Source organism: Martes martes (assembly GCF_963455335.1).
Source record: "Martes martes genome assembly, chromosome: 4".
NCBI lineage: Eukaryota > Metazoa > Chordata > Mammalia > Carnivora > Mustelidae > Martes > Martes martes.
In genome coordinates this window covers 94340277-94366137 of record NC_137891.1, presented here as the reverse complement: position 1 = coordinate 94366137, position 25861 = coordinate 94340277, and the positions used below count along the sequence as shown (strand labels likewise).

General features: G+C 47.0%; 1 protein-coding gene across 1 annotated transcript in view; it reads right to left on the bottom strand.

Annotated features, from left to right (window-relative positions):
- Positions 1-25390, bottom strand: part of TSPAN2 (tetraspanin 2) — a 62986-nt gene extending 37596 nt beyond the window's left edge. Inside the window, exons 1-2 of the mRNA XM_080799937.1 lie at positions 25269-25390; positions 4073-4175 (exon numbers count right to left, since the gene is read on the bottom strand). Coding sequence (XP_080656063.1) covers positions 4073-4175; positions 25269-25337 — 172 coding nt within the window. The 5' untranslated portion in view covers positions 25338-25390. The remainder of the gene's footprint in view (positions 1-4072; positions 4176-25268) is intronic.
- Between the last annotated feature and the right edge of the window lie 471 nt (positions 25391-25861).

Here is a 25861-nt window from a genome sequence, read left to right as displayed (position 1 = left end):
CTGAGCCGAAGGCAGAGGCTTTAACCCACTGAGCCACCCAGGTGCCCAACACAGTTCCTACTGTTGACAAGCACCACGGTGATGCACTTCTGTCTGAGTCACCTAGCATGTTCTTTCCTGTCTCCCCTCTCATTCCACCGCTGTCAGAATAATCTCTTTAAAAATGCAGCCCCGATTATCCCTCCCCCCAAATCCTGAATTATCCCTCTGTTCCTTTACCAAATGAATAAGCATTGACATTCAGGGCCCTGTGTGTTTGTCCTCTCCCTCCCTTGCTCTTCTAATCCTGCCTCCCACCTTGCCCCAATCTGTTCCACTCCAGCCAGGGTCCTCTGCCCAGCCTGGGCTTGCTGATCACCGTCCCGTGGACGCGCCTGGCACAGTCTTTGCCCCACAACCTCCGCTGTCCTTGTTTGTCTTCCCCTCATTGATGACAGCTGGTCTTTAAAACCGAAATCAGATTCTTGCCTCACTGGTTTAGAATGACCCCTGATGCACCCACAGCAAATACCACTTAGCTGGCATTTAGTTACACGCTCGTTTCCATTAGAATTTAAATTGTTAACTCTGTGAGTCTTTTCAAATAGATCGCAAAGATACATGGGAGCCAGTACAGCGTTCTCATCCTCTTTTGTGTGATTCCAGAGCCCAGGACTATAGATGCTGGCTGATGTAGCCATGAATAGATTATATGTTTTCCTAAATGGAGGAGCCTATAAAAAAAGAGGGAAAGACTAGAAGGGCCCCTGCTTCAATGCATAACGATGTTTGCATAAACCCAAATACTTGATGAAATCCCCAGATTAAAAACATGGCTGAGATATTTAGATAGTCAGGTGTTTACCCTCATTGAAAGGGAGACAGCCTTTCTTACCTGTTTTTCAGGGAACCCAGCTCTTCATAGCTTTTTAGAAATGGTGTTTCTTTACTGCTGCCCCAAATTCCCAGTTCAGATGGAGGAATTACATTATAGGGATTTACATCTTTCAACCTCACTCTTGGGGGTCATGAGGGGCTAGGTGGCTCGGTTTTAGGTGGTTAGTTTTTGCCAAACCACTTGAAGGAGAATGTCTGCCTCTAAGGGAAGGGGGTGGGGTGGGGATGCTGTCTCTCGTTTTGGTTCTAATGAAGGACGGACCCTTCCCTCCCCAACCACCTGAGGGCACAACTGCTGCTCCTGAGGGCAAGTCTTGAGAGTCCTACCTGCGGAACTGGAGATAAATAGGGTTCCGGTGCAGAGCCCACAGCACGTGAGGAGAAGACAGACTGAAGGCTGATACCCTGAACCCCTCCATGCCTGAACTGCAGGAGCAAAAGGTTTCCACCGTTTTATGGGGCCTGACATTGCGTTGGGGCATCAAGTAACTAGTGACTTCAGAGTAGGGAGATAAAATAATGTTCACCCTGAGGATCAGCTGTAAGTGGTCGGAGGAGCTAGGTTAGGAGGAAGCCCCTAAAAGAGTATCCTGAACGATGAGCTGTCTCTTCCTCAGGCTAAAGAAATGACGGGCCGCTGCCTGCCTTCTACTGGCCAGCACTAACTCAGAGTCATGAACAAGGCTCTCCCTAGCTCAGTCCGTCTGAAACCCCACTGTCTTCTGAGGCCCCATTCAAGCACCCATCAACCCTGACGGTTGTCTTGCCGACCCCCAGTGTTCTCTCTCTCTCTCTCTCTCTCTTATTTTAATGTAAGCTCTAGACCCAACGTAGAGCTCAAACTCATGACTGGAGATCAAGAGTCATATGTTGTACTGACTGAGCCAGCCAGGTGGTTGCTAGAAGCTTCTTCCTAAATCTTTGATGCTTTTTTAAAAATATGACTGCTAAATTCACGGGCGCATATCACCACTGTTCCCATAGGATCTTTTTTTTTTTTTTTAAGTGGACTCTGCACACAATGTGGGCTTGAGCTTACCACCCTGAGATCAAGAGTTGCACGCTCTACCGATGGAGCCAGCCAGGCATCCCTTCTCACTTCCTAATTCAGTGATTCTGTGTGTACCACTCATGAGCACTTAACATATGGTTGTGATTATTGTCTGCTATTTATCATTGCATATGCCTGGAGAGGCAAGAATCCCATTACGGCGGGATCAGACCTTTGCTGTGGGTAATCCTGTGGGCACTGAGGTGTGACAATGCCGAACAGAGTTAGAAATCACAGGGAACAGCTATAAAAAAAGCTGCCCTGGGACCACGATCAACACAAGGGCAGAGGTGTTCCTTCTGTTACCCTTCCCCGACTGTCCCTGCATGTCCCCCTCAAGGTGGCGGGGAACAAGGACAGGCTAAGCTCTGTCCCGGGGCACTGGGGCTCACTCTGGGATGGAGAACGCTTCTGAGGAAGTTTGCAGGGCCCAGAGTTCCTCAAGGAGAAATGTGTTAAAAATGTGTGTTAGTTTTGGACGGAGGGGTGTGTGCTACCTGGAAACCACATGGGTGGAAAAGAGCATTTCAGTGTTAAGCATAATGACAGACTCCTCTGCTGCTTCCTTGGGACAGAACTCTGACTTGGTCCAAGTGTCAGGGGCCCTCTGGGGTACCTGGGCCCCTTCCCAAGCCCAGGGTGACTCTCCTTTAGTCACAGGAGCCAGTCTCTGCAGCTCTCTTGGCGGCCATGGCTAGGTCAGGCGTGAACACACAGGGCGGCTCTGGCCAGGAGGCGGCAAAAAGAGGACTCCTGGGGGTCTTCTGACAACGGTTGTATTCATTCCTGAAGAGGGCCATGTGAGGTGAAACTGGCTTTTTTCCCTCTCTCTTTTGGACTTTGCAGCATGAGGATATGACACTTGGAGCCACCACAGCTATCTTTTAAACTTGACGGGATGCATTTGAGGTCATCTCGAGGACAGCCAGTGGAAAGATGGGAAAAAACCTGGGTCCTCGATAACTTTGTGGAACTCTGAACTCTGGAGAGTCCCCATCACCGCATTTCTTCACTGTGTTTCACCGATTTCAATATACATTTGACACATTCACATTTTACAGGCCCTAAAATTGGGATGCATATTTTATGGTATGTCGTGGTTGAATTGGCAGCATTTCTTCTTTTCTCAGGGGAACTTATATGGACTAACTATGCATTTTACAAAAGACTACATCTACGCTTTGGTGAACTGGGGACTGTCCTTACTGCCGCCCATCTTACAGTAGGTTTGTGGTTACTTCCTTCTAGAAGTGTCTTTGCCACTATGGCTGTCCTCCTCAGGAGGCTCGGCTGTGGGAGGGCGCTAGGAAGGGGAGACAGCACAGCCGGGACCTGCTCTTGATGAGGTCTGGAGTGAGCCTGGGTGCTCTGTCCCTCCTGGGAAGCAGACACTGCTCTTCTAGGCACCAGGAGCAGATGACCAGTAGGACTATGACCCGTAGTGACAACAGTCTCGGACTCGTTGAAATCTAGAGTCTGGGTGTACTCGGCTGGAGAGTGAGGACAGCCCACAGAAAGAGGACGAGAAGTAGATCAGAGGGACTAAACCCAGGAGAACACTCAGCCCCTACTTACCACGTTGTCTCAGAATTGCAGGCCACCCCCCCTCACCACTCATCCCTTCCTCACAGCTGGTGCTCCAGGCGGGCTCGTTCCCAGGGGAGCCCTGCCCTCTGCAGTGCCTAGTTAGGGAGGGACTGAGTACCTCCGAACCTCGAGATGTTTCTGTACTTGGAATTATGTCTCCCACATCGACAACTTAAAATACAAGATCACAAATAAACCCCTCACTTGGGAGGGACCCCATCAGCCCAGATGGACTGATGCATAACTAATTTCGCTCAGTGGGCAAAAGGGAGTCTTCTAATTCTTTGGAAATGGGTGGCGGCTGAAAGAAGCACGGCGGGTCTGTCCTCTGACACTGGTCTTTCTTGATTTCGATGAACCATGTGGGGAGTGGCAGGCTAGGCATGCAGTGCCCTCGCCCACCCTGACCACACAGTCCCTCCAGCCCCCGGCCAGGTAGAGGCTACAGGGCTCAGTTTTGCCTCCTCACTTCCCCTCCCCCAGAAGTCCGGGGGTGGGTTCTGCTCTAAGCCTCTGGGGCAGCTCTGGCTAACACTCAGGAAAGCTGAAGTCACTCACCCATGTAGAAATACTCTGGGGATTTGTCCTCCGATGAGAAGTCCTTCATGGTACCTCCGAACCGAAACCATAGTCCGAAACCAATGACAGCCGACCCTGCCAGCTGAAAGGGAAACAATACCGGTTTTCAGCAAAGGGAAGGGGACGGATGCGCACAGCCCAGGAGTGGGCTGGGGGCACAGAGCGTTGAGGCTGAAGAGGCTGTCCCTTTAGAGATCAGCTTGTCCACCCTTCACATTTCCTGGGGGAGGAGAAATGATGTGCTCAGAGCCCCCCAGGTCCCTGACGGGATATCAGAACTGGGGTTTCCTGATTCCAAGCTGAGTTGTCCCCATTCTTCTGGGCTGCCATGTGGTTGCTGGGCATAGAGAGCACAGCCTGGGGAGGCATCTCAAGAAGAATATTCCAATAACAGTCCCCGGAAGGCATCTGCCCCCTGACATGTTGTCCTTTGCTGGGCACCCCAGACCTCCTCAGCAATATCGCGGAGAGAGGGGACTGTATTTCAGCCTCTGGGTCGCCAACAGCAAGATGAACTCTCAGACCTGGGGGAAACCCTTTCTTTTAAATTGGGGGGAAACACACAGCCTTCAGAACCCACCCACACCTCATGAGTGTGCAGTGCCAGTTAGGAAGCTGTTCCAGAGACATCTAGAACCCTTGCTCCCGGGGCCTCCACGGTCACTGCTCTGCCTGGGGATGGTTTTGCTGGCAGAGAGGAAGCTCAGCTGGTTTTTGTTTTGTTTTGTTTTGTTTTGGGTTTTTTTTTTTTCCCCATTTGGTTGCTATTTTGAGTTTCCATGGAAAGTGAGAAAGGAAAAATAATTTTCTGAAAAAGCGTGGTCTGTGTGCTGTGTGGCTCACGGTGAGGCCGTGTGGCTGGCGCAGGCCCGGCTGGGCAGGCTGGCGGCCCGTGGAGTCATCGCCTGCTTCCTCTGAGGGCTTCTGTGAGGCTCTGCATCAAGGCTGGGTCTTTTCTACTATTGTAGGACTGGGACGACTGCCGGCCTGCAGGCTCCCGCCACAAGCACCCATCCCGGGCTGCATCAGGCCAGTCCATCAACAGACATTTGCTGGGCACCTTCTGGACTCAAGTCACGTGGGGAAGGAAGCAGATGTAAAGACAGCCTCCTCATTCTGCCAACCCATCTAGTTCGTGTGGGGGCCCCTGGCCTGTCACCAGATGAACAGATTAGAGGCTGTCGCTGTCTCTGTCCCTGTCCCAGCAGGGAAGAGTGAACACAGATGCTGGCAACAAGACAGGACGCAGTCAGACGAGTAGAGGTTTAATAAGGAAAAATGGTATCAAAGTCAGGGGCAGACCAGAGCCCTAGGTACACAGGGGCCCTCTATTGGCAGGGCTGCAAGTCAGGCTAGTACTGCCCTTTGGGGCTCTCTGGCTGGACTTAGAGAAGGCCTTAGCTGTTCCCTTCTCTCGCCTCCAGGCCAGCTTCTTCAGAAAAGCGGCGTGACTTCCCTGACGAGTCTGAGGGGCTAGAGCTCTACCAGCTGAACTCTCTCATGCGGAATAAGTAAAATTTTCCAGTACTCAGAGGAGAGCACTAATTGGATAATGTGAGGGACAGCTAAAGGAGCTGGACTCAACCAGCTTTCAAAGACTTCTGCATTTTTAAAAGGGTAGCATGGCATGGAAAAATATTGACAGAAGTCATGCTAAACCATTCACAGTATTTATCTTTGAAGGCAGGATTATAGGTGGCTTTTTTCTTTTCACTCTTTTAAATTGTCCACACAAAGCATGGAATTACTCTCATACATTTAAAAATGTTGTTTTCTCCATGCATTATATGGTAGTTTATCTGCTCAATCCAGAAAAAGTGGGGAGGATTTTCTTGGGCCGTGCTCTAGTTTTGGGAGAAAACCAGCTTTGAGGTCATTGCTGTTCTGGTGCAGGAAAGAGAGCGATGCCCTTAGGAAGGCACTGTCCTAGATGCTCCTAGAGGCTGCCTGGGACAGATGTGCCCAGCAAAGCCGCACAGGCAACCCTCCCCATCTTGCCTCTGTGGTCACTTGATGGAAAGACAGTTTCCAAATACAAAGCAGAACCTATTGACAGAGGCATCAGGCCAAGGCCTGCAGCCACCAAGCAGACTGTGGAGGAGGTGACTGGTCCCAGGGACACCCTACCACGCGGCCACATTTTTGGCATGTCTGTACACAGACTCTAATTTATTGCTGTCTGGGATCATCCTCCCAGACGGAATACATTTGTCCACTTCTGGCACAGATGTATTTGATGCATAATGGAAAATTAAAACAGAGGTTGCAATTTCAAGCCACGGGGCAACGAGGGAAAAAAATCTGCGCTTGCTGGTCCACGCCCCCAACCCCAAACCACACGGGTTTCCTCCCGGGTCAAGGAAACTGCGGCTTAACTGAATGTCATCACTGTGTGGAGGGAATCCTCCCAGCACACAGCCACTGGCTGTGTCAGGAATATGTGGGGGAGGACCCGTCAGGCCTGAGGTTGCTCGTGACAACAACGATCACTGCTTTGGAAAGTGACATCAACAAAGACCACGTAGCCCTTTGGTCCTTCCAAACTCCCCATTCCTGTAAGGCTCCTGTAATACTCTGGTCACTGGGCTTTGGTTGGTCTGCCTCACCCTAGAAATGGAATTGAATTGGAAAAATTCACCCCGGTTCCAGACCAGTCAGGAGCAAAGTGAGCAAGGCTAGTATTATGAAGTCCCATTGCTCTGTGGGTCCCAAGCCCAGGAAGAGACCTCTCACGAAATGACCGAAATGACCCGGGGGAAGCATTCAGGCCCACGAAAAATGTTAACCCCTTCTAGACCCAATCCCCTCTGTTCCTGTTCTTTCTTCTTTTCTTGGTCTCAGCCACAACATGGCCCCTCAGGCAATATTAGAACAAGTAAGGAATGAGAGGCTGCCCTTTCCTTCTCTTGCCTCCTGCTCTCATCTCCTTCCCCTTCCTCCCTGTCTTTCAAGGAATCAACTGCAGTCCGGGTTGGGGGTGTGCTAGGCTTCATGGAATCAATGACGAAAGACAGGACTCACAGTCTCACACAGGAGCTGATCCTGCAAATTGGTACACGCAATAGAATGCAGGACGCTCCGTGCTCAGGTGAAGAACATCACACTGCCCAGGAAGCAGAGCAAAGCTCGACAAGTGGTGTTCAGCAGAAGACATTCTGCTTTGACTTACACCTTCAAGCATGAATTTGAAGCCCTTGAGCAGGAGAGGGGTGGAGGGAGGAGCAAACACCAGGTGGAGGGAACAGCATGGGTAAGGCTTCGCTTCCTTACCTGCAGCCTGTGTTGGGCAGAGAGAGGAATCTGGGGTTGGAAAAGGCAAGTTGGGGCAGACCACGCATGGCCCACAGCTTCTTCTTAGCCTGCTACCATCTTGGAAAGCCCATGGCAGGGCCTTGAGGGAGGGGAGAAGGGAGTTATTCATCCTGACGGGAACAAATCAGGAGCATAGGTGCTCTGGATGCCAGACAGGGAGGAGCCAGAGATAAAGATCTGATGGTGGAAGGTGAGAGTGGGGACAAAGCGGGGACAATGGGGAGTGGATGCGGTGAGCACTGAGGACCAGAAGGATCCACTCTACCAACTGAAGAACTCTGCTGAGGGCTGCCCGGCTTCCAGGACTAGCACCAATCCTCATGCCTTTGGAATAATTATCACTAGAAATGTTGTTTTTCCAGGAATTGACTTTTTCGTATAACACCATGAGTGGGACTTTGATGCTTGTCACTTAGTAAACATTTACCGAGGATCTATTGTGAGCGAGGAGCCAAGGATTCTTAGGAAAGGAAGATTGACCTCCTCAGGAAGCTCTCAGGGGCTCATGGAGAAGCTGATTCCCACTGGGTGGTCCAGGAGGGACACTAACCTTGCAGGTGAGAATTCAATCACAGAACCAGCCCATGAGAAGATGATGGAGAGTGTCATTTCTTTTCTGAGTCTCAACTGTGTGTTAGGAACTCAGAGAATGTGATGAAACAGGATTCCGAGGGCAAAAGTGTGTCCATTATTTAAGAAGAAATAAAATAGAAAAAGAAAAAGGCAGCAGTGAAACGAACAGTGATATATCAATCCGTGTCATTAAATGGGGGGGGGGTGTCACCAGATACAGTTATATTATGTATCTTCAGGGGCAAGCGATTTCAGCTTCTAACCATATTCCAAAGAGTCTGCAGGACACAAGGTTGCAAATTTTAAGCGTATGTTTTTAGAGAAGACAGTTTAGTGTTCTAAAAATGAAGTGGCAGAAGAGAGGACTATGGACCTGCTCAGAAAGCACCTAAAGCAAAGTGGATGGGCCAGAAGTTTCCTTTAAGTAACGGCTATCTGTCAGAAACAGGTCATTTAGCACGAAGCAGAACTGGTTAAAGGATTTCAGTTTCATTTTACTGTATTTACTTCTACTTTCCTGGGATTGCTGCTGAAATGTTCTATCTTGAGGACACATTTCTTTTTTTCACTTAAAAAAAAGATTTGATGAATCCTGAACATGGTTCTTTGGAAGGCACTAAGTTGGAAATCGGTCAGGGCTGAGATGCAAGGATGCCAGGATCACTTGCCAGTCCTGGGTCCCCCAGGCTGCCTAGCTCCCCCCACCCCCACCCCCACCCAGAGAAGGCCAGCCAACCCTGATCACAACCCCTAGTCATGCCGCTCTCTTATCTGATGACTAAGCCCACCAGAAAGCCCTCTTTCTGGGTAAAAAGCTTCACTCGGGGAAGTTCTCACACGACACGTGTTTTTTCACCTAGATGGAAGACTGTTGTCCTCAGATCCTCTAGCCTGTATGTTTCAGTTCCTTCTCCCACTTGGGGGTTTCGCTCCTGCTATGTCTTTAGCTGGGAAAGCTCTCTTCCCCTACCTGTCCCTCTAACTCAACTAGTCCAAAGTCACTGCCTCTGGGAAGCCTACCCTGGCCTGGTTATGTACCTGCCTTCATGTTTCATATAACCATTTCTATTTAAATATTTCTGGAATTTAAAAAAATGAAGGCCTGAGCTGCATGGGGACAGGGACAGGGTGTACACTGCTCTTAGCCCCCTGTGTGCAGAGCAGGCTCCCAACGGACATCTGTTCAAGGAAAGAGTGGAAGCCTTCACCCAGGTACCGTTTAAGCTGTGCTATGGACAAAATGTGTGTCGTCCACCTCCCCCGCCCCCCCGCATTCATCTCCTGAAACTCTGCCCCCAGTGTGATGGTGTTTGGAGGTGGGGCCTTTAGAGAGAGGTGATTACGTTTAGACAAGGTCATGAGGGTAAAGCCCCCATGATGGGATTCTCTTGTAAGAGATCCCAGAACCCTCCCTCTCTCTCTCTGTCTCTCTGTCTGCCACGTGAGGGCACAGTGAGAAGGCAGCCCTCTGAACGCCAGGAAGAAAGCTTTTACCAATACCTTGATCGGCGGATACCTTGATCTTAACTTTCCAGCCTCCAGGATTGTGAGAAATCCAATCCTGTTGTGTAAGGCACTCTGTTTTTTGTTTTGTTTTGCTTTTGAATGGCAACCTGACTTGACTAAGACAGGCTGACAGGAGTGACTGCCTACCCCGCACACACCCCCCCCCCCGCCCCCGCCACCGCCCCGCCGCCAAGGGAATCCTTTGCCAAGTACTGTTTTCAAAAAACATCTGCACCTGGGAAACACTGAACAGACACCTCAAGGTGTAAATACACTGTTGAATTGACTCAGCAAAATACTTTCCCACAGAAAAACGAAACAAAACTAGCCCATGTAGTATCAGCTCTGTGTTTTCTTAAGCCTGTGGGGATGTACGCTGTGCCTCATGCACAGATGCCAAGGGTATAGCCGCACGTGCCCTTTAGAGGCAGGGGCTTATGAATGCCTAAAGCAATTAGAGCAGCACGCGCACAATGTCCTTAAACACAAGAATGAACAAGGTCAATTTTGTATTCTTGCTTCCCCAGGGGGAACACCAGGTGTCTACACAACCCACCTCATCTGCAATTCTCTTCTTTGCAATGGAGTCCCACAGAGCTGGAAATGACACTGTAACCCTAGAGTTTTCATTAAAAGCTTTTAAGCTAATACTTGCTCTTGGTGGCAATTCCCATCCCAGACGCAATCAGGTAATGAGCATTTGCGATCTTGGTCTGATTGCAAACCGCATCACGATACCATAAGGGTAATGGAGTTCCATCCTTTTAGCAGCAAAAGTCAGAAGCACATTTGCTCTGGAAGACGACACTAATTTTCTCCAAGAGGAAAGTCAGCTCCCAAGATTTTCATCCTCTTATTCAGTGAGAGCAAGGCAAGGAGTCAGATGGCACTTTCTCAAAATCAAGGAACCCGTCAGAAGAAACACAAGACCCTAATGTCCTAGGACATCCATACATAACCACCCCCGAGGAAGCCTGCTGCCTTCACCTTGACCTCAGGAGCAGGTGAGGTGGGACCGGAAAGCAGTGTGACAGCATGTGATGAGGCAGCGGTTAGCTTGGAAATGTGCCCGTTAGAGACCAGGGTTTCTGATTTTCCCTATTGTTTTTCTTGTAACGAATCCATGAGAACCAGCTCATGCTAAGAAATTCCCGAAAGACTTCTTTCAGGTAAGGATATATTTTAAAACCTATCAGTGTTGAATTCTCTGCCCTGACAGTAGCGTTCTGCAGTCACAGCCGTGACCAGATCAGGAGTGAGCTATTCATCTCTGGAGGGAATGCCGGGCTATGTATTTGGGCCGAACATACCTTCTTCTGTTTGCTTAGATCATTCGGGAGTTGACTTGTGTGGATCAACTGGGAGACGGCTCGGAGGCAGTGTGGAAGGGTTGGTGGCATTCCGGGATCAGGGGAAGGAAACTAACCTGGGCTGGGGGAAAGCTTGCTGTCATGACAAAGCAGATCCAAGACAGGTGGTGGGAAGTGTGTTGAGTTTATTCAGTGGTTCTACACAAGGCTTTTTCTCTAAAGAAATACGGGGCAAAGGAGGAGAAAGGAATTATCAGCAAGAATTAGGAGAAAGAGGATGGCGGGATAGTTGTCTTGGACACCCACACAAGTATCAGACTGCGGGCTCCCGACTGCAGTGAGCAGATGGTCTGGTGAAGTGAAGATCAAATATGTACAGAACTAAGATCCAATCCGCTCAGTCACCGAAGTGAGTAAAATCCAAGGTCTGCCTTGCCTCACCTAGCGGATGATTTCCAGGATGGTAATGGCCTTCATGACATCCCCCGACTTCCTCCTGGCAACACCGGCTGGCACTTATCTCAGGGTTGCCCTCTGAGTAAACACTCAGCTCCAAGGTCTGCAATGCTTACTGTGAGGTCTCATCTATATTGAGCTTCCTATGAGCAAAGACTGGGTATTTAACAACATTTGTTTTACTGCCTAATATTGTTCAAGGTAGTTTGAGAACCACTCTTGAGATAAATAGGATTCTTACATGTCAATCGATGGAAATGATCTACACCCGGTTTAAGGTGTTACCGGGAGACAACGGCAGGAAAAAAACATTTCAGGTAGAACTCAGGTTAGCCTGGAACAAGCCCAAGAGCTTTGGTTTATTAAAAAGTTAGCTTGGATGAAATCCCGGAGAAATCATGGAAGTCCAGCTTGGTGTTCCAGAGAGCTTTCACTTCACAGCAGTCTTGCCAGAAGCCATTTGTGTCCTGAAGGCCACTGGGTCATTTGCAGGGGACCAGGCCTATTTAAGCATGTGCACAGCGAGCAAGTGGGCTTCCTGGCCAAGTGCCAGCAGCTTGCAAGGCACCAGGCCCTGCCCTGCTGGGGTCTCTTCCACCCCTGCCCAATTCCCTTGCCCCGGTTTATAAGCTGACCCTTTCCCAATCACCATTATGAGGACAACACAGCATGCACTTTGGGACACTGCTGACTGCTCTTCTAGAAACTTAGCTCTTCTAGAAACTTTTAGCTCTTCTGAGTATTCAGACTGTAGCGGTGCCTTGAGGCAGGATAATAACACTGTGGTGTCATGACGTCAAGAGGCTGCAGCAGATGGGGTGGTGGTGGTTGTTTCTAGGCGTCCTAGATTTGAATCGGGTTCTGTCTGTGATCTTGGGCAAGACACTTGATTGCCAAACCCTCAGCTTCTTCCTCTGCAAAGTGGAGGTAATAATAGTGCCTTCCTAAGAGGTTAAATAAGTTCAAGTTTCACATTGAGAATGAGGAGTGCCCAGGACTTAGTTTTACTCTAGTGGTAGACTTGCTAACGTCACATTCAGACCGAAAACTGAATCTGACCCAAGGTAGGAAACACCACTCCCATAGTACCAATAACAAAGCCCTTGGCTGCCTTTCTCTACTCATTTTTATGTTAGCTCTATGCTCTTTCCAGGACAGCTAGAATCCTTTGAGTTTTCTAAATGATCTATACTCAGTATGTCAATGCCCCATTCTAGAACCTATGCTTCCTCTCTCTCTTTAGTTTTAGTTTCATAAGACCCAATAAGAAAGAAATGGAAAAATGATTTAGAGAGAAAGAATAACTATATCAAGGCTAGAGCTATCCAACAGAACTTTCTTCAGTGATGTACATGAAACGTCCTCCATCTGTGCTGTTCAATATTGCAGCCACTTGCCACTTATGGTTCCCAAGCATGTGACATGTGGCTACTGTGACTTAGGAGCCAAATATGAAATCTCTTTTAGTATTAATGAATTTAAATTTGAATAGCCACATGTGGTTAGTAGCCTAGCCACCATATTGGAATTCACATGCTTGTCATAGCTCCAACCTTGTCTCCCGTTCCTCTGCAGATTGGAGTGTGGACAGCATAGACTCTGGGGCCACACACAGAACCCCAGCCCTGCTGCTGGCTGTCTCTGAGTCCCTGGCAAATCTCTGAAACTCTCTGTACTTCTGCTTCCTCCTGTGTAAACTGGGGGATGACAAGAGCTGTTATTTCAGGGGGTCAGTGTGAGGATTAAAGGAACCAGGGTATAAAATGTGTTCAGGAAAGCAGCAGCATAGAGCTTGCCTTTACATCACACTGCTCTTCCTCAAGATTTTGCTACTGAAATTGAGTTTAAAAAGTCTCTTGATACATATCCCTTCTCAATTCCCATCTTGCTTTTCCTCTGCCTTAAACTAATCAGTAGTGGTTCCAACCTAGCTCTCCTGCTCCTCTCATATACCATGCGGGCCTGAGTTTCAGCATCAATGCCTCTAAAATGGGGATAATTACATTAGTTCATGAGATTGCTGTAATCCATGATCAAATGGGATATGCATGTGGAAGCATTTTGTAAACTAAAACATCATACAAATGTTAATTAGCATTATTATTTTTGTTCCCAATTAACCCCCAAAAAAGATTAAAAGATGGGCCAGGGTAACCCTTACTCATCTGTAAGATGTGATCCCAGCCAATCTGATAGTCTCATTTTTTTTTTTTAATTTCATTTACTTATTTAAGAGAGAGAGAAAACATGAGACCAGAGAAGGTCAGAGGGAGAAGCAGACTCCCTGCAGAGCTGGGAGCCCAATGTGGGACTTGATCCTGGGACTCCAGGATCATGACCTGAGTCGAAGGCAGTTGCTTCGACTGAGCCACCCAGGTGCACCCTGATATTCTCATTTTACTTGCTTCTTCCTCCATTCCTCCTCCTGATTCCTTAGCAACCATGACATGTCTCAGTAGTCAGTACAGTATCACTTACTTCAGGAGAACAGACCTGTTGTGATATTAATTGTCAATATTAAGGTAGGAGACAGAGGTTATCTTCTCTTTTGCCACACAGTTGGAGGTCCAAACACACTGCATGGATGTTCTAAAATTACACAGTGAAATGCAATGGGCAATGAAAACATGGCTACCTGGTAATTCTAGAAACCATCAAGTCTTTATATGAAAAAAAAAAAAAAAAGTCTTGAAACAATAATGGTTAAATTGTAACTGGAATTAAGAGAAGGGCGATAAGACAGCAGACCTATCCACAGAGACCTGGCAGGACAGAAAGGACTGGCATGATATATTCAGAGCACTAAATGAGAAAAATATGCAGCCAAGAATACTATATCCAGCTAGGCTGTCACTGAAAATAGAAGGAGAGATAAAAAGCTTCCAGGACAAACAAAAACTAAAAGAATTTGCAAACACCAAACCAGCCCTATAGAAAATACTGAAAGTGGTCCTCTAAGCAAAAAGAGAGCCTAAAAGTAACAGACCAGAAAGGAACAGAGACAATATACAGTAACAGTCACAGGCAATACAATAGCACTAAAGTCATATCTTTTAATAGTTACCCTGAATGTAAATGGGAGAAATGCCCCAACCAAAAGACACAAGGTATCAGAATGGATAAAAAAACAAAACCCATTGATCTGCTGTCTGCAAAAGACTCATTTTAGACCCAAAGACACCTCTACATTTAAAGTGAGGGGGTGGAAAACAATTTACCATGCTAATGGACATCAAAAGTAAGCTGGGGTGGCAATCCTTATATCAGATAAATTAGATTTTAAGCCAAAGACTATAATAAGAGATGAGGAAGGACACTATATCATACTTTAAGGGTCTGTCCAACAAGAAGATCTAACCATTTTAAATATCTATGCCCCTAACATGGGAGCAGTCAATTATATAAACCAATTAATAACAAAATCAAAGAAACACATCGACAATAATACAATAAGTATGGGACGTTAACACCCTCCTCACTGTAATGGATAGATCATCAAAGAAAAAGATCAATAAGGAAAAAAGTCTTTAAATGAAACACTGGACCAGATGAACATCACAGATATATTCAGAACATTACATCCCAAAGCAACAGAATCACATTCTTCTCTAATGCACGTGGAACATTCTCCAGAATAGGTCACATCATGGGTCACAAATCAGGTCTCAACCGGTATCAAAAGATTGGGATCATTCCCTGCATATTTTCAGAACAAAGTGCTTTGAAACTAGAGGAAAGTTGGAAAGAACTCAAATACATGGAGACGAAAGAGCATCCTACTCAAGAATGAATGGGTCAACCAGGAAATTAAAGAAGAATTGAAAAAATTCATGGAAACAAATGAAGATGAAAACACAACTGCTCAAAATCTTTGGGACACAGCAAAGGTGGTCCTGAGAGAAAAGTAAATAGCAATACAAGCCTTTCTCAAGAAACAAGAAAGGTCTCAAATATACAACCTAACCCTACACCTAAAGGAGCTGGAGAAAGAACAGCAAAGAAAGCCTAAACCCAGCAGGAGAAGAGAAATAATAAAGATCAGAGCAGAAATCAATGAAATAGAAACGAAAGAACAGTTAGAACAGATCAAGAAAACTAGGAACTAGTTCTTTAAAACAATTAATAGGATTGATAAACCCCTGACCACACTTATCAAAAAGAAAAGATAAAGGACCCAAATTAGTAAAATCATGATGAGGGGTGCCTGGGTGGCTCAGTGGGTTAAAGCCTCTGCTTTCGGCTCAGGTCATGATCCCAGATTCCTGGGATTGAGCCCCACATCAGGCTCTCTGCTCAGCGGGAGCCTGCTTCCCCCCCTCTCTGCCTCCCTCTCTGCCTACTTGTGACCTCTGTCTATCAAATAAATAAATAAAATCTTTCAAAAAAAATCATGAATGAAAGAGGAGAGATCACAACCAACACCAAAGAAATACAAACAATTATAAGAGCATATTATGAGAAACCATACCCCAGCAAATCTGACAATCTGGAAGAAATGGATGTATTCCTAGAGACATATAAACTACCAAAACTGAACCAGGAAAATAGAAAACATGAACAGACCCATAACCAGTAAGGAGATTGAAGCAGTCATCAAAAGTCTCCCAACAAACAAGAGCCCAGGGCCAGACGGCTTCCCAGGGGAATTCTACCAAATGTTTAAAGAAGAATTAATACCTATTCTCCTGAAACTGTTCCAAAAAATGGAAATGGAAGGAAAACTTCCAAACTCATCCCAAAACCAAAGACCCCATCAAAAAGGAGAATTACAGACCAATATCCCTGATGAACACAGATGCAAAACTTCTCACCAAAATACTAGCCAATAGGATCCAACAGTACATTAAGAGGATTATTCACTGCAACCAAGTTGTATTTATTCCTGGGCTGCAAGGTTGGTTCAACATCTGCAAATCAGCCAATGTGATATATAATAAAATTTGATATAATAAAAGAGAGAACAAGAACCATATGATACTCTCAATAGATGCTGAAAAAGCATTTGACAAAATACAACATCCTTTCTTTTTTAAAATTTTTTCATTTTTAAAGGATTTTATTTATTTATTTATTTGACAGACAGAGATCACAAGTAAGCAGAGAGGCAGGCAGAGAGAGAGGAGGAAGCAGGCTCCCTGCTGAGCAGAGAGCCCAATGTGGGGCTCAATCCCAGGACCCTGGGATCATGACCCGAGCCGAAGGCAGAGGCTTTAACCCACTGAGCCACCCAGGCACCCCTACAGCATCCTTTCTTGATCAAAACTCTTTACAGTGTAGGGACAGAGGGTACATACCTCAGTGTTATAGAAGCCATCTATGAAAAACCTACACTGAATAACATTCTCAATGGGGAAAAACTAAGAGCTTTTCCCTAAGGTCAAGAACATGGTAGGGCTGTTCACTATCACCACTGCTACTCAACATAGTCCTAGAACTCCTGGCCTCAGCAATCAAACAACAAAAAGAAATAAAAGGCATCCAAATTGGCAAAGAAGAAGTCAAATTCTCATTCTTTGCAGATGATATGATACTTTATGTGGAAAACCCAAAAGACTCCTCTCCAAAAAAGCTAGAACTCATACAGGAATTCAGTAAAGTGTCAGGATATAAAATCAATGCACAGAAACCAGTTGCATTTCTATACAGCAACAAGACAGAAGAAAGAGAAATTAAGGAGTCAATCACACTTACAATTGCACCCCAAACCATAAGAAACCAGTTGCATTTCTACACAACAACAAGACAGAAGAAAGAGAAATTAAGGAGTCAATCACACTTACAATTGCACCCCAAACCATAAGATAGGCAGGAATAAGTCTAACCAAAGAGGCAAAGAATCTGTACTCGGAAGACTGTAAAGTCGTCATGAAAGAAATTGAGGAAGACACAAAGAAATGGAAAAACATTCCACGCTCATGGATTGGGAGAACAAATACTGTGAAAATGTCTGTGCTACCTAAAGCAATCTACACATTTAATGCAATCCCTATCAAAATACCATCAATTTTTTCAAAGAAATGGAACAAACAATCCTGAAGTTTATACGGCTCCAGAAAAGACCCCGAATAGCCAGAGGCATGTTGAAAAAGAAAGCCAAAGTTGGCAGCATTTCAATTCCAGACTTCAAGCTCTATTACAAAGCTGTCATCATCAAGACAGGATGGTACTGGCACAAAAACAGACACCTAGATCAATGGAACAGAACAGAGAGCCCAGAAATAGACCCTCAACTCTATGGTCAACTAATTTTTGACAAAGCAGGAAAGACTGTCCAGTGGGAAAAAGACAGCCTCTTCAACAAATGGTGTCGGGAAAATTGGACAGCCACATGCAGAAGAATGAACCTGGACCATTTCTTTACACCACACCCAAAAATAGACTCAAAATGGATGAAACACCTCAATTGGAGACAGGAATCCATCAGAATCCTTGAGGAGAACAGAGGCAGCAACCTCTTCGACCTCAGCCACAGCAACTTCTTCCTAGAAACATCACCAAAGGCAGGGGAAGCAAGGGCAAAAAGGAACTACTGGGACTTCATCAAGATCAAAAGCTTTTGCACAGCAAAGGATACAGTCCACAAAACCAAAAGACAACTGACAGAATGGGAGAAGGTATTTGCAAATGACATATCAGATAAAGGGCTAGTATCCAAAATCTATAAAGAACTTATCAAACTCAACACCCAGAGAACAAATAATCCAATCAAGGAATGGGCAGAACACATGAACAGGCATTTCTGCAACGAAGACCTCCAAATGGCCACCAGACATATGAAAAAGTGCTCAACATCACTCGACATCAGGGAGATACAAATCAAAACCACAGTGAGGTACCACCACACATCACTCAGAATGGCTAAAGTTAACCAGTCAGGAAATGACAGATGTTGGCAAGGATGCCGAGAAATGGGAACCCTCCTACACTGTTGGAGGGAATGCAAGCTGGTGCAGCCACTCTGGAAAACAGCACGAGGTTCCTCAAAAAGTTGAACATAGAGCTACCCTATGACCCAGCAGGCTCACTACTGGGTATTTACCCTAAAGATACAAATGTAGTGATCCAAAGGGGTACCTGCACCCGAATGTTTATAGCAACCATGTCCACAATAGCCAAACTATGGAAAGAACCTAAATGTCCATCAACAGATTATATGGATAAAGAAAAGGTGGTGTATATATATATCATATATATATATCATATATATCATATATCACATATATATCATATATATCATATATCATATATATATCATATATATCATATATCATATATATGATATATATCCATATCAATAGATGATATGGATAAAGAAAAGGTGGTATGTATATATATATATACCACCTTTTCATACATATATATATATATATATGAATAATATGCAGCCATCAACTCCCCCCCCACAAAATCTTGCCATTTGCAATGACGTGGATGGAACTAGAGGGTATTATGTTAAGCAAAATATATCAATCAGAGAAAGACAATTATCATATGATCTCTCTGATATGAGGAATTTAAGAGGCAGGGTGGGGGATTGTGGGGGGAATGGAGGGAAAAAATGAAGCAAGATGGGACCAGGGAGGGAGACAAACCATAAGAGACTCTTAATCTCAGGAAAAAAACTGAGGGCTGCTGGGGCGTGGGGGAGGGATAGGGTGGCTGGGTGATGGACATTGGGGAGGGTATGTGTTATGGTGAGTGCTGTGAATTGTGTAGGACTGATATTTCACAGACCTGTACCCCTGAAGCAAATAATACATTATGTGTTAATTTAAAAAGGAGAGAGAGAGAGAGAGAGAGAGAGAGAAGTGCCATTAGGAAGCCAAGACGAAAGGTCGTCTCTGCCCCATTCAGAAATGTGAGCCACCAGTAGGTATTTACCACTGGTTTTCAGAGTGTATTCCTTAGACCAGCAGCATTAGCATCACCTGGAGGCTTGTTAGAAATCCCAACCTAATGGGTTGTCTGGGTGGCTCAGTCAGTTAAGTGTCGGGCTCTTGATTTCAGTTTAGGTCATGACCTCAGGGTCTTAATTTCAGCTCAGGTCATGATGTCAGGGTCCTGGGACTGAGCTCAGTGCCTGCACTTAGCAGAGAGTCTGCTTGGATTCTCTATCTGCCTTTCCCTCTGCCCGTCCGCCGCTTGCATGCTCATGCACATATGTGCATGTCTCTCTCTCTCTCTGAAATAAATAAATAAAAAAGTCTTTAAAAAAAAAAAAAAGACCAGTAGGACAGCATATATATTTGGACAAGATCCTCAGATGATTTGCATACATACTGAAATTAGATGGTACCAATCCCCAAGGATTTCCTGTGCCTTCCAAGGCTTCCCTTTGGTAGCAGAGGGTCAGGGCAGGGAACAAAAAGCAGTGCCTGTGGGCATCGGTGCCCGCAATCCTGTGAGCTGGAGTTTTGCCAGTGATTGCTGAACCTCTGCTAGGTGCTGAGGGCTGAAAGGAGGAGGATCCCAGCAAGAGATAGCCACTGCCTCAGGAAACAAAGACACTAGAGAGGAAATAAACTACAGTCAAAGGCAAAATGGAGGAGTAAATAGACGCCTGAGTGTCTCAAAGTCAAGGACTGCGTCTTCATCATTTTTGAATGCCCAGACACTTGGCAGGGTGCTGGGCACACACTAGGTCATCAGTATATGTTTCCCAAGTGCCTGCAGAGGAGGAAATCTCTCCTTTGCATTCCATGCTCTTGAGAATCTATGGAACTCTTGCTCTTTTTCTTCTTGGTTGGACCTAGGACGCTTATTTGCTGTTTCTTTTTACTTTTATGAACCTCTTGGATTCTGGTTTCTACTTGTGTTTCCAGTGCTTAAATAGAACTACTACTAATATCGTACATTACTGAGTATTAACTATGCACGCGGACCATACTACTTACTACTTGACAGGTATTAACCCATTTTATCTGCACTAAAAAAATCACAGGTTGATGTTGGTACTTAATTATGTCCATTTTCCAGATGAGAAAACTGAGGCTCAAATAGGCTAAACAGTGTGCCCAAGGTCGCCTAGTTAGTAAATAATACAGGCAAGAGTCAACCCAGGCAGTGTGATGCCAGCATCCACCTTCCTGGCTTTGAGTCCCTGGCTTTGAATGGCCATCCTGCCTGGACCTGTCCGAGGTCTGTGGACTGCTGGCACTCTCCCTCTTTGCACACTGGGCCCTATCATAGACACTTTCCCCTTCCAGCCACACCAGGCCTTTCTTGTCCACGTCAGGGGAGGATGGCCTCTCCTGCTGTCTTCCCACCTTGACAGAAATCAGAAACGAAGACTATCCTACAAGAAGACCAAGGAAATTCCTATCTGCCTTCTGGGGTGGTCTAGCTTTTGGGTGGACCCCAAAGAATACTTTCTTCAGGAACTTTTTTGTTTAAGCCAGTATTCCTGACAGGGGTGTTAGCTCTGAAGTTACTGTTTGAAACAAGTTTGAGGAAGAGGAGGAGACAACCTGGGACCCAGTACCATCAAACATCTTTCACTCCCGGGCTGGCGGGACACGATCATTCCTAACAGCACCCGTTAGGCGTCATTGACCAAACCCCCAGAGCTGCATGAATGCTGGTGAGAAGGAAAGGAAAGCAAGTTCAGACAAGCCATATACGGCATGTGAACAGTCCTGCTTCCTGTCGGTCGCTAACACTGAGCTGCTCAGTACAGCACAATGATAGGAAAACGCTGAGCGTACAACAATAAAGCAAGGAATAAACAGCGCCCAAGTTTTTCTTGAAACCAACATATGTGGCTTGGTGGACTGTAGTGTTTTATTTATATTGCTATGCAACGGAGGAAAAAAAAAATAAAGGTGATTCCAGTGAGAGGCACGGGCCTATGCTATCTGATTATAGTGTCCAAATTTAGACATGACAGATGGTGGGAGGGGTTCCATGTTAGACATCAGCCATGATAACAGAAATGAATTTAGTGGGGTTCATGACCAGGCTCTACTTTTGTTTTTAAAATGTAGTGGTGAATACAGTTGGCGGCCCTGGGCCAGCAGAGCTGTGCCGGCTCTGGCAGGATCTAGCTGAATGTTTATAAAATCAGGAGCACAGCCTAGGGAAACTTACTTACACCAAGCTGCCAGAGGAGCCTGCAAATCGATTTGTCAAATTGCAGATCACAGAACACACCCGCCCCCCACCTCCTTGCCTGCCTTCTGGTGAATTCCTGATAGGAAAGAGTGTGGTCACCCAAGGGGACAAACTGCAGATCACAGAACACACCCGCTCCCCCACCTCCTTGCCTGCCTTCTGGTGAATTCCTGATAGGAAAAGAGAGTGCGGTCAAAGAGGGGGACCTTATAGCTCAGAAGGGCAGGCACCCAAGCATGCCAAGGGGTGCATGAAGAAGACACGTGAAGTCACAGCTAAAGCTGAGCCTTCGAGGAAATCCAGCCCCTACCCTCTGCTCTTCCACAAACTTCCCACAAATGCCTCCAACCAGGAAAAACAACTTCAGAAACTAGGGTGGGGCTTTTCTGGAATCAGGTTCCCTCAGTTACAGTGAAGGCAGATATCTAGATAATTTATCCCCAATAATCACTTTCCCCTAAATGATTATGTACCGGTTTCAATTGGCCCTTTCCCTATGGTGGTGCATGTCTAAGACTCGGAAAAGCCTCCATAACTGTGCTGTTCAGACACCCTCGGCCCCACCCTCCCATGGAGTTGGGAGAGAGGAAGGCCCCATACCCCCTCCTGGGTTCAGTCTGTGCAAACAAAGGACAGATCAACAGGTAATGTGCAGGAAGAGGTAGATCAATCTTTCAGATCATTGATTATCAGTGCAAGTTGGGAAGGCTATTGGTACCAAATGCTCTAAGCCACAGATTCATTCATTCATTCTACAGATATTTACTGAATGCCTCCTGTGTGCCAGGCTCTGTTCTAGGCCCTGGAGATATAATTGTGAACATAAGAGGAAAAAAGAAAAAAAGAAAAAAAAAGCCTGCTCTCAAAGCATTCCAGGTTCAAGTGGAGAAAATTCACAAGTACAAATTGAGAGGAAAATGTGTGGTCACCCTACAACAAAGACAAGCTCCAAGTCATTTGGCGAACATAGATGCTATTCCCCCAAATTAAGGGACTCGGGAAAGAGAGTTAACTTTTACTGGATGCTCCTACGTGCAGGCACTAATAACATAATAACAGGCACAAATAAATAATGTTTTTTGAGCACTTACTATGTACTAGGTTCATAAGAAGAGGTCAGGCACTTTACACCATTTTGTTTTAATCCTCCTGACAACCCTATTACCCCAATTGTATAGATGAGCAAACACACACCTAGAAGTAAGAGTAACTTAATCAAACACACCCTGCTTGGGATCTCTGCCCTTGAGCCTGACCCCTTTGTCAGATGGTAGTCACACTCAGCCTTGTGCTGTTCCTCTGCTGGTAGGTGGCATGTCACCCTCCTTGCTTTACCCACCTTCATTCTACCAGTCCTCTGAGGTCCAGCTTGAACACCTTATTTTTCAGGACAACTGTCCTGACTCCTCACTGTTGCTGCAATCCTTTCTCTGAACTTTTTTTTTTTTTTTTTTTTTTTTTTTTTTTAAGATTTACTTATTTCAGAGAGAGAGAGAGAGCAAGGGGGAGGGCCAGAGAGAGAGGGAGAGAGAATCTCAGGCAGATGCCTCCCTGAGCACTGAGCCCGATGTGGGGCTCTATCTCACCACTCTGAGATCATGACCTGAGTCCAAAAATCAAGAGTCAGACACTTAACTGACTGAGCCACCCAGGCACCCACCTTTCTCTGAAGTCCTTAATTAGATCATATATATAAAAGGTCATGTCTAATCCCGGTGGCTAACACATGGCAAGTGCTCAAACATTGCTTTGTTCATGCTTACCTTCTTTACTATGTATGGCCAGAAGTGTGACATTTGTCATTTGATTATATACTTCTTAACTTTTTGTTCTATATACATTGGACTTGTTTCCTTAGCAACATTGGCAGCTAGGGAACAGCATTTTATATTTATAAATTATATATACTGATTTGTATTTATATATTATAAATTATCTTTATAATATTTATTTAATAATTGTTTAACATTGGTTCTCAAGCTTAAGAAAGCATCAGAATTATCTAGAAGGCTTGCAAACATTGACTACTGAGTCCCTCCCCCAGAGTTCCTGCTTCTGCTGGCCTAGATGGAGCAGTGAATGTACATTTCCGACAAGTTCCCAGGAGATGCTGATGCTGCTAGTCCAGGAACCACCCTCTGAGAACCACCGCTTAGGAGTGTAATGTGCCACAGTGCTTAGGACCACAGAGGCTGAGTCTGAGTCCCACTTCTGCCGCACACTAGCTTTGTGACCTTGGGCAAGTCAATCCACATGTGCGCCTCGGTTTCCTCATGTGTAAAAATGTTGATAACAGTATTATATACACGAGCATCACCATCAGGATTGAGTATAATAATGAATGCAGTGTGCTTAGCACTGTCCCTGACACACTGAAAACGTTCAATAAATGCTTCCTATGATCCCTGGAAAGGCTGGCACAGCATCAGGCACTAAATAAGCACTGAGCTCAGCCTGAAAAGTCCTTCTGAGGCTGAGAGAAAACTTGTTTTGAATTTGTAAGCAGTGAGAGCAAAGGGTGTCACCAAAGCATGACATCTATAATTAACAGCTTTTTAAATTAAGCCAACATAAAGGACCTTTAGAAATGTCCCTCCCTGTAGTAGGCTGAGTGTAAATGCCCGGTGTACAAAAACCATGTGTGTTTTTAAAATTCAGGGACCGTCTTTGGGGTGCCTCCTTCATACTTTCCCCTGCTGAAGGATGCAGAGCATGGCAAGTTGTCTTAGGAGAGGTTAGAGTTGCTGGAGTCACCCAGGCATCTGGGCTAATGGGTTGGCAGACATAAGCAGAGCCCATCATTCAATAATTAATTAGTTGCAGTCATGGGAAGACAAACTCCCTGGAGCAGATAGGACAATCACCACCCTCCCCTCTCCTAGTTGCTTCTGAGCATCCAGGCCGCTGCTGTTCCCCACTAGCATTAAGAACCTGTTCACCCAAAACAATACTTATATTTTCCCTCGGGGTCTAACTGACTGACAGTTTCTTCAGAAAGCCCAAGAGGAATGTGCAGGCAAGATAATTTTTGCAGTCCTCCAGAGCCTGAGACAGGGTAACCAGGGAATCTAGGGATGGTCTGGCCCTAACCTTGTCCCAGTAATATAGGAGACAAGGGGCATGGCCCCTGTCTCTCTGTGAACCACTAATCCGGGGAATGTTGGTTCAGTGCGAAGTTGAATGAGATCATCTGTGGTATTTAGCAGAGGCTGTGGGCTAGGGGCTGTTGGGAGATGCTGTTGCTCTTTGGAAGCCCCTCTCTTCCGTCATTCGCTTCAGGGAAGAGTATCACCACCTCCTCGTAGCCAGGTATCCTCCTCTAACACCCAGAATAAGCACGACAGCTGCCCCCCTCCCACCATTTTCACTCCTACCCCCAATTTCCTTAAACAAAACCATCACCGCCAGGTGGTGTCTCCACACACGCGCTTTGGGGCACCACCCCTGGCAGCCCCCGCACCAGCACAGGGTTTCTCTCCCAGCGCCCTGGCCAGGCCCCGGTTGCAGCGGAAGGGCAGAGCGACAAGGGGTAAGTGCCCCGGAGGCCAGGTGGGGAGCCGACTCCTCAGGAGGTGAGGTGAGGAGGGGCTGGTGTCCCCGCACCTGGAGTCACCAGCTGAGGCAGAGCTTCCTCAAAGGGAAGAGCCACAAGGTGTCCCCCACCCCCCCAACCCGCTTCTCACCGTTTCTTGTTGCTCAATCTCTCCCTCCCTCTGTGCTCCCCCCTCCATCCCTCCCGCTATTCCTCCCCTCCCTCTTTGTCTGCCTCTACCTCACCCCAGCCTTTTTGAACATCCAGTCTTCTGGAGCCTGGCTCGGACGCCGCAGCGCCCAGCTCCCCGGGGACCCCGGCCCCGCGCCCCCGCCCGGCCCCTCCCCTGCCCGGCCTGCCCAGCTCCGGGTCTCACCCAGAAAAGCAGGTTGAAGCCCAGCAGCAGGTACTTGATGCACCTCAGACCCCCGCGGAAGCGCCCCATACTGCGGCCCCGGCGGCGGGATCCCGTGTCCCCAGGCCCGCGCTCGGAGCGCCGGGAGCGGCGGGAGCCGGCGGGGAGGGGGCGGAGCGCGAGGGGCCGTGGGCGGGGCCTTCGGGGGGCGGGGCGGAGGGGCGGGGCCCGAGCCGGGCGCTGGGCGGGAGCCGGCCCCGGAGGACCCCGAGAGTCTGGCGTGGGGTGGGGGCGCAGAGAGGGCGGAGATCCGGCTGCAGGAAGGACGCGTCCCCTGCTCTGCCCCGGTAACGCCGGGTGCATTCTGCCGGTGCCGGGCCCCGCGGGCGCAGCGCCCTCGGTGCTTCTGCGGGTATCTGCCGGGAAGGAGCATCCGATGGGGACCCGAGACCCATTTAATCAGCGCCCTGTGCAGAGACTCATTTGAGGCCTGCGGTGGCAGTAGAGAATGAGGACGTGGCCCAAGTGGCTATTGAAACCTAGGAAGGTGGCCTCGGGTAGAAGAGCAAAGTAGGATCCGGGGCTGCTCTGAAGCTGGCAGTACCCGTCACGGG